The 9,414-nt window shown below is 43.3% G+C and overlaps 1 protein-coding gene across 1 annotated transcript in view; it reads left to right on the top strand.

Annotated features, from left to right (window-relative positions):
* The window catches only part of AKR1D1 (aldo-keto reductase family 1 member D1), a 35,342-nt gene extending 34,656 nt beyond the window's left edge, over positions 1-686 (top strand). The window contains exon 9 of the mRNA XM_050324137.1: positions 525-686. Coding sequence (XP_050180094.1) covers positions 525-567 — 43 coding nt within the window. The 3' untranslated portion in view covers positions 568-686. The remainder of the gene's footprint in view (positions 1-524) is intronic.
* The last annotated feature ends 8,728 nt before the right edge of the window (positions 687-9,414 follow it).

Here is a 9,414-nt window from a genome sequence, read left to right on the forward strand (position 1 = left end):
GGCAGGCACTTGGTCACTTCTCAAGCACCATCCAGACCCAGACCTGTTCAGCTCTAAGGGCATAAGACAAAGTAGTACAGTCTGATGTTTTGACCTCTGCTTCACGCTTACACATTTACCCCTTATTTCTAGGGGTCTTTCTAGACATCTGAACAAAGAAGTCTTCGCCTTCCACAATGCACCCATAGTGAAGCCACCCCCCTTTCCTAAAACACTTTACTAACCTGAGTTAAATAATGACAATACCTGACATCCAAACTCTTGTTCTTTTCTCCCCCACCTCTCCCTAAGGTAGGCCCAAAAAATGGGACTTCGCTGTCACCCCCTTAGTGCAGGGGTTTGTTTCCAACTCTGCAGGGATGACTACCCAGAGCAGACAGCTTCTGAATAAGCAGAAAAGCGTTTTGTGAAGGTGACATATTTATTGCAAGGAAGAGGTTTGTTAGGCACAGGATAACTGCATCAGTGATGTGATATCCTGCTTCACCTAAGGAGCTCACTTGTTCAATCTGACCTGTCCACAGGTGGCGTGACCATCCAGAGTATCCCTTCAGTGATGAATACTGAAAACAAGGTGGGTCTGGACAGTCAGTGCTGTTAGGCTTCGCTGAGAGAGATTCAACTTTTGGTGCTTTGACTTCATGTGAGACTATTCAAATGAGCATTAAATACATGACATTTACTAATTCTTGTCTTGTCAGTCTCTTATTGTTAGTGAAGACCAAATCTATTTAATCCACTGAATTTCTGGTTTTGGCTTAGGAGGCTTTAACTCTGAACACTGAAGCTTCAAAACTGACAGCTGGTAAAACTGAAGGTTTCTTGGAAACAGGCTAATTAGTTCAAGCCAAATAATTTTCACTGAACAGCACATTCTTCACTCAGTTTGAAACAAGACATTTCATTTCAGTCTGTATGAAGGAGAATCAGAATCAGATAATGGATAATGTTGGAACAGATCACAGTGGGGTAACCTGATCCAACACAGCATCATTTTCTTTTACAGCTAAAGTAAGAGAAAGTCTAGAGTGAGCAACTAACTGAATTTGATATATATGAACATACACTTATTGATATTAGATAGGCATGTGCACTGCCTCATGCAGTGAAGGCCATTTCACTCTAACCAGAGTATTCTTCAGCTACATATACAAGCTTCATTCCATAGGAACACCCCAGCTGGCTCCACATGTAAATAAAGCATTATAGAGCATTGTAAGCATGTTCATATTCACACACACACCCCCATCAGATGAGGGCCTCAATGAAACACAGGACAGGCGTATGATGCTTGTGTTACACTGTACTTGCTATTCAAGGATGGTATTGCACAGCATCACATGTGCAACCTGGAGCTGCTGGCGCTAGTGAGATCCTCATCTTAAGATTAAAAATTCTTCCCTGCTTCACAAATTGATATTAACTCAATAAAATTTCTGTTCACTTCAAAATTCACGTAGACTTTTGTATAAAATCCTGACCAAGACAATACTGAATCAAGAAGCTAAATTTTCAAAGAAAGAGAAAATTGTATTTATTAGATAATATTTTCTACCATGCTTGGAGACAGCAAAACACTGGCAGGTCCATGAAGGGGTACAAATCAGACAGAAACAGCTAAGCTGAAAGCTGGACATTTCCTTCAATCCTCAGCTCTCTGAAACATGGAGGCAGAAGGATGGACACCAGAGTAAGCAAGACCGATTCCTTGAGCATGATTTTTTTTTTTAGACTACTTGTTTGCTCAATAAGTTTTGCAGCCTATAGGTGCATCAGCCTATACCCATATCTCCAGAAGGCTACTTTCCCTCCCTCCTGCGTCCAAGCACCCCAGTTTCTTGTCGTAGAAGGGGTACATTGAAGAGATATCGGAGTAGAAACTAAACCATACACAGAGAGGGAGTACTTCATGTACTAGAACGTGAGTACTGACACTGGAAAATGTGTCATACATAAACTTCAGTCTATAGCATCTGTTTTTATTTATTACCATTGCTATTTATTATCCCTGGAGTGACTGGAATAGGAAAATGCCAGAGTGTACAGTTCATGGAGACACTTCTGTTTGGTCATGGTGTGCTCCTCAGAACCGAGACAAAGAGGGACAGGGATAACCATTTCACAGGAGAAACAGGAAAACTCCCAAATGGGTCTAGTGCAAATGCATCCCTGGATGAGCTCAGGGGGCACCACTAGAGAAGTTCAGCTCCTTCAACAGGGGTGGCCTTCATATAGCATTTGCAAAGCCATTCATAATGCTATGCCAACAAAGGAACCTTTTTGTTGCTGGAGGTTACCCAAGGACAATTCTCCTTTTATTCCATTACCGACTTAGACCAGAGGGGGAAATATAAAAAAAGTGGGGGAGATATAGCTGAGGTGGAAGAAGACACATTAGAAATCTGCTGGTGTAGATCTAAGGACAATCCTAAGGTCAGGTAGAACTCTGCTCCCAGAGGGGCTCAGAACCACTGTCAAAATCCCTGCTTTGCCCCTTTGTGAACAGCTGAGGTCCTGGTCAAAAGTCTGAACAAAATCCAAGTCTAAATTCAAGTGCCAGAGAGGAGGAGTTACCACCATACCCAACGTGTTATTCCAGTTGCTCCATAAGCACAAGCCTTAAATAGAGCTCACAGGGTTCAACTGCTTAACAGTAGCACTGTACAAATTTTTGCACTGTAACTTGACCAGGTGCAAGTCTCCAGTCACAGCCCACTTTCAGGCCAGGTTTGGCAAAGCTCTTGCTGTCTACAACTTCAAATGTCAACTAATGCTCAGCTTAAATGCTCACACCGGTCCCTTCAGGGCTCACTGCTCTTTCCAGACATCCCTCTCACAGAGGTTAGGCAGCACTTGTGATTCTAATAAATCAGGTGACCTTGTGAGTAAGGAAGAAGATATGCTGAAACCTCTCTAACAGGAAATACCACATAATCAAATCTTCAATCTATACTGATTAAACAAGGCAGGCCAAATCGTAGGAGTTATTCCAGCCCAGGTCATACCATCAAATTCCTCCCCCCTCTAATTTGAATAGAATCCTTCTCCTCCTCCTTTGCATTGCCTCATTTGTATCTGATGAAAAAAGATTCAGACTCTTCCCAGGGGCAAATGCTCCCATCAGTTATGAAACTGCTACTGACGTATAGCCTACTTTCCCTCCCAGCTTTTCTCAGTTTCAAACAATTTCTCCCCATTGTTCTCCAACTTGCCCTACAAAGAAAAGGTTTAGACAGGGGAAATAAACAGGCCTGCAGATGGGAACTTGGGAAACCCATTCTGCCAGCAGCTGTACAAAGAGAGAAAGAAACCCCAGACCGTGGCCCCATGTAAAATCTGCTTCCATCTAGCACATTTCAGAGTCCTACTGGACTCGCTGCCTGGTGTGAGACACGTCACTTGGAATGGCTGCATAGAACCCTGCTCCAGCTGGAAGGGTCAGGCATGGACAGAGGGCTCAGCACCTCCTGCCCTGATAGCACTCACACACGACAATAGACTCAAGAACAACTGGGTACTGGGAAAACTTACTCATTTTTACAGTAAGTAACCCATCATTTGTGACTCTTCCTATAGCTGCAAAATGAAGTGAAATCCAGACCAAAGATGTTTGTTTCAACTATGCACAAGTGACTTTTCAACAAAAGAGGACTAGAAATGGTGCAGTGTTTTAGATTGTTTTAGCAGCCCAGCAGCTGCTCTGGTCTAGTCAGAAAACCAGGTGACACGCAAACATCCACAGCAGCAAAGCAGTTGCCACAGCTGTTTGTTAGAGCATGGGCTTACCTGGCATTCCCTGTTATTACACAAGCTCAGGGCAGAGCACAGTGCTTTGGAGCAGCAGCACCCAGGCCCTTCCTTGGGCACGTGCACGCTCATGTTTAGCGGGTGAAGCAACAAGGAAGCACCCCCACAGTTACCGTGTGTAGGCTGACATCACCCCCGCCCTGCACTGTGTGGTTAGCTGGATTTGTTTCCCCACAGGGAGGCAGAGCTTCATCTTCTACAAGACTAAGTATCTGGAATAGGACCCTGTCTCAGAAGGGACATGCATTCAATTTTCCCTAATACCATCCAGGTGCCCACAAGAGGACTAAGGAAAACGGGAAGAGGCGAAGTGGGATGGGCACTGTGTACATTTTACAGCCTTATGTTAAAGAATGCCCTTTGGATTTATGTCACATATTTTTGTACCACAAAGTTCCCCAAGAGGTTTTACAAGAGTGTATAATGTGTCCTGCAGAGGAAAGGGCGAGCGGCCATATCAAGCCATCAGCTAGAATTAGGATGCAATCTTGAGTAGATAAAACTGGACACAGGGGAAAGGAAGACAGTGCCTCCTATAGTTTTCATCCCTTATCTGCCATTAAGGCCTGGAAGCCAAAGAGCTGGGTGTTGTGCAGTAAAAATGCAGTAAAAATACAGTAAAAATTTTTTCTCCTGGTCAAAGTGTAATGATAACCAGGGAGAGAAAGTGAGTCAGAATGTTTTGTAAACATCTGGAGAGGATAGGTGGCCACAAAAGGCAGTGCCTGTGGTTACATACAGCAGGGTCCTCACCTGATGAGGTTTCTTTGCTTCATTCCTTTCTTGAGCCCAACCAAGCCTGAAAGCTACTTCTAGACTGGCAGGATATTTAACCATTACTGTATCCTTAGGATGTGCAGCAGAGAGGCTGCTACTTTCCTTAACTATTTAAGATCATCTCATAATCCGAATCAGAGTTGTTTCTTCAATTTAGAGTGTGAATCATTTAAGTGTGGAAGCAAAGCCAGCGTTGTAGGGACTCTAAGAGGAAAATAAATGATGTGCCTGGGATACATGAAGACATTTCTCAGATCTCTGCAGTGAGCAGTGAGGACAAACTCAGATCGCCTGTGTAGAAGTAAGTCCAATTTGTAGATTTAAGGTGAGGCACCACCTTTCTACTGTCAGTAGTGTCAGTCTCCTTGTTGCCATCTACCAAACTGAAACACTTTGAAATAAATTGGTTTGGTATTTGCAAGACAATTTCCTTATTTTCCTTGGGGAGGGAGGGATCTGCTGTTTCAGAACATATTTTGCCCAGCTCTCAACAAGACACAACTCACAAATCTAGAGGTAAGCACTGAAGTGGAGAAGAAAGTCTGTAAGAGAGTGACATGTTAGAATGAGATTGAACATGCTCATTTCACTTGTGACCTAAACTGCAAACACATTTGCCTTTGGGGGTGGAGCAATCAGCACACAGTCAGGAACTAGTGCAGTTTTTACATTAATTGATTCTCAGCAATACCATATTTCAGCTCTTCCCTCCTACTACCCCGGAGCAAAACCCCTAGCTTATAAGAAAGAGCTTTGAGAGTGCAAAAAGCAAAAAAATTAATTTTCCAATGCCGGTCAGACTCCTCAGGGAACCCTAACTCAACATGCATGAGCAATCCTCACAACAGGGCAACACATTGCAAATAAAATGCAAAGCAGAACCAAATGGAAAAAGAGGAGGGAGAGAAGGAGCTGCAAAAAAAGATGATGCATGTGTGTATAAACACTTACACATGGACACAGAGGGGCACCACTGAATAAAGCTGCTCAGTTTTTGCTCTGTACACTGCAGAGCTACATGGATGGAGGTCTCAGAGCAGTCCAAGGTCACTGAACATAGCAAAGGCAAAATCCTGCACCAGGACAAATGTACACTCAATTAAAGGCTAAATGAGAGCTCATAATGATCTAGAACATGTCTCAGGGTAACCTCACTCATGACAAGGAAAAGTCCATGCAAGTGCAGGGTGCTGAGGAGTCTGGGAAGGATCCTGCTAACGCTTCAAAACATACAAATCAGGACTGATTCTGCAGACACAAGGTACACATGACAAAACACAGGCCACATGCCCTCAGTGCAAAGAAACTGATGCCAAGTGTTCTGTTCCCCCAGTTAGCCTGATCAGTGTTGATCTCCCAAGCCAGGACAGACACTGGGAAGTTGCCAAGAGACTTCTGCTATCTCTTAGAAAACTATTTGCTCCTCGTGCCACTGTGGCTCATCTTCCACCTACAGGGTGACACCCAGAGCCACCCACATGTGAAATAGGGAGGTTTCCCAGCAAGGTGACCCCAACCATCTCACATGTTCAGCATTGGTGAATTCATCAGTCCAGAATAGCCCAAACCAGCTGTTTAGCAGCATATTTTGCACAGTTAGTCCCTGTTTTTCCTCAGTGGTGGGACTACAGTCCTGCACAGCTTTTCTACAGGATGATAAGGAGATCACCTTTTCATTTCATTGACTGTATTGATCTGTACTTGATGAACTTCAAAGTGAAATCTCCAACATTCAAAAGGGTTCTTCTTAATTGTGAATCAGAAATCCACACCCATGTTTAACAAGCCAGTGCTACCTCTCTGGTCCTGTGTGAGGTACAGTCCTCCCAATATAGAGTAGAAGAAGCAACAAAGTGGGAATGTAGGAAGTGACATTAGAAATAACTACATGATTTAGGATTTCTATCAATTTTTTTCTATTTGTGGGTCATGAAGTTTCTTGGCAATCTGCATCTCTCCTGGCTCAAGCTCCTGTGTTCCCAGAATCAGTCTTCGGGTATCAAGAGTTTGAGGCCATAAAAGCACTCTCAGAGAGCATGGTTGGAGGGTGAGGGACACTATAGCTCCCTTTTCTCAGCAGTAAGAGCACCAACAAGTGATGCAACAAGTCAGGTTCAAATGTTTACGATGTTTAAACCTGCATGTCTCACTTTATTCAGTTACTAAGCAATACAGTCTTCTAGAAGGCATCCACCCCACTGAATTTTTCAACTTTACATAAGAAACTCATTGGGGTGAAAAGGGGAAGTACTTGGTAGCTGAGAAACTTAATATACTTCCTACAGAAGGAGGGCACTTGCAGTCCAGACCTCACTCTGGTCACTGGTGACAGGAAAACACACTTACAGAACAGAGATCAAAACCTTCCCTCCTTGTACTGTACAAATTGCTCTCTTTGCTGTTTCTTTTGGACACAACAGCAGTTCTATTATTTCCATGTTGGAAAGGATGATGTGAATACCCCTTCCATCACAATATGTGTAAATGTTTCACTGCATTTCTAGGATTTATTACTACAGTAAGAGCAAGCCCTACAGCATCTCCTGACCAAACACATACCCCATCAGGCTGCACAGAGATACTACAGATACAACTGAATTAAGACATTGGTTTGCACCTTATTCTCACCCAGTTGCTGCAGCACTCCACAGGCGTTAGTGATTGATCTTGTGTGATTATCTTTGCCTCCTCCAAACCTTATCCTTGACCCTCTTTGCAGCTAAACACACCCATTCTTGTTCTCTGTTCTCCAAACTTTCACTTTGCCAAGTGCATGAACAACTAATTCATTCAACTAATTCAATCACACTTGACTGCTGAGGAAGGGTTTCTTGGACACTTGTCTTCATTCTTCTGGATTTCTCCTGTTCATTGAGGAAAGAGGCCTTGATGTGGCCCATCTTGAGGGAAAGGTCTCTCACCTAAGCTATTTTGCAGCTCTGGTAAAATTCAGCATTTAAATAACATACTTTGTGTAAAGTATGTCTTTCTGTAGCATTTATGATGCAAATGTGGATAGGCTGTGCTAGACCACGAGAATTACAAACCAAAACTAATTAGAAGAGAAAAAGCACGAGGAAATCACGTTATAAACCTTTCAGTAATTTTGACCCTGTAAAGGTTGATGAACTTTGTGTGGAATAAAGGCCTAATGTACCCCACAGAACACAGTCTCTGGCAGAATCAAGACTGGAAAGGAGTAAAGATGGTGGTAAAGGAGCCAAGGAAGCCAGATGATGGATTATGAAGACTAGCTTGTTTAGTGTGGTAGGAAGAGAAGCCAATATGCTCCTGTTGCAAACAATATAATAAGGGAGATGCATTAGCCTCTACATTTACAGCCTATATTGTGGTACAGGAATGAGGAAATAGTCTCATATTTTAGGAAATATTCCTCAAAAAAAAAAAAGAGGAAATCAAAGAGCATAAGATTTGTCATGATATGACTTTTTAACTATGCAGGGCCACTTTCTGGAATTCATGGCTACAGTCATTAAAAGTCAAACAAGGGTGTTGGGGTTTGAACACACAGGCCAATACCTCCATGTTAGATACTGCCTAGCTAGCTGGAAATGCATGTGATGGGAAGAGGAGAACTTTCCCACCTTGCCTTACATGCTGCTCATGGGATTTTATGGCCGAGGACTCTAAAGAAATGTGTCTAATGCTAGCATCACACGCTGCTCAGGGCTTAATACTTTCAAGTTGCGTTTGATAAAAAGCTAGAAAACACTGATATTTGGAGCTTTTCAGCCAGGAGGTTGAGTGTATTTATGATTGCAGCCTCACATGGGTGTGCACACACAGACAGACCAGAAATCGTGCCCTCTGCAGAGTCCTGCCACATGTTTCCATGAGCAGGTGTTGGGATGAGGCACGTGAGTTTCCATAGACACCCATAGAACCTATGTACTAGAGCCATATGAATGACACTTCACTGGCACTAAGGAATCACAGGCTGAGAGCAGCCCAACAGCCCAAACACAACAGTTGCACCACAGACAGCCTCCCAGGGAATATCACTGCAGTCAAAATCAAAAATAAAATTAAAAAAAAAAAATCAAACAGAATACTAAAGTCATTTGAATTAACTTAGCACCAGGTTGATATTAGTCACAGATTAACCAGTTAGTCTGCAGTAGATTGTTTCACACCCACTTTGCTTTGTAGCTTGATGCTTTCTGTTCACAGACAGGTTTTTCATGAACAGGTCTGAAGCTACAAGAAACACTTTTCCCCCCATACCCATCCAGTCTATCTTCAGTTCCTAAGAAGTCACTGCAGCCACCTCACAGGTTCCTGCCTCCCCAGCAGGAGCTCAGCAGCCCAAGCTACCAGAACAGACTTACTACACTTGGCACTCTTCCATTCTTTCCACACCCCTACAAAGACAAATGTCTTACCTGAGAGAAAGAAAAGGTGCAGTAAAACCAGCAGCCTCCATCTCAGCAGCTTGAACTTCAGCAAGAAAAAAACCAGGCCACCCTAACACTCCCACCTGAGAGACCCAGAAGCTGTAATGAGCTTATGCACTGCTAATTTCAGGAGTCACAGGTGTAGATGGCCTCAATTACCTCATCCTGAGAGAGGGAAGAGGTAGGAAAAAAAGCCTCTGAGCAAGTCTCTGTGCTGTATTCCTGGTGTTGGCCAGGGCTTGAGCTGAGGTAAACCACTGAACTTGGGAAAGGAACTTATTTTTTTCTTTTCTCTACATGTGAAATTTATCTCTACTCTTTCTAGGTCATCAGTCTGCAGATCTGCCTTAGTCATCTGTCTAGGGTGATCACAGAAGAATAAATAAATGAATCACTGTCTTTGCAGGCATTGCTG

This window comes from Myiozetetes cayanensis, unplaced genomic scaffold (genome assembly GCF_022539395.1).
Source record: "Myiozetetes cayanensis isolate MyiCay16 unplaced genomic scaffold, myiCay2020 scf3, whole genome shotgun sequence".
Taxonomy (NCBI): Eukaryota; Metazoa; Chordata; class Aves; order Passeriformes; family Tyrannidae; genus Myiozetetes; species Myiozetetes cayanensis.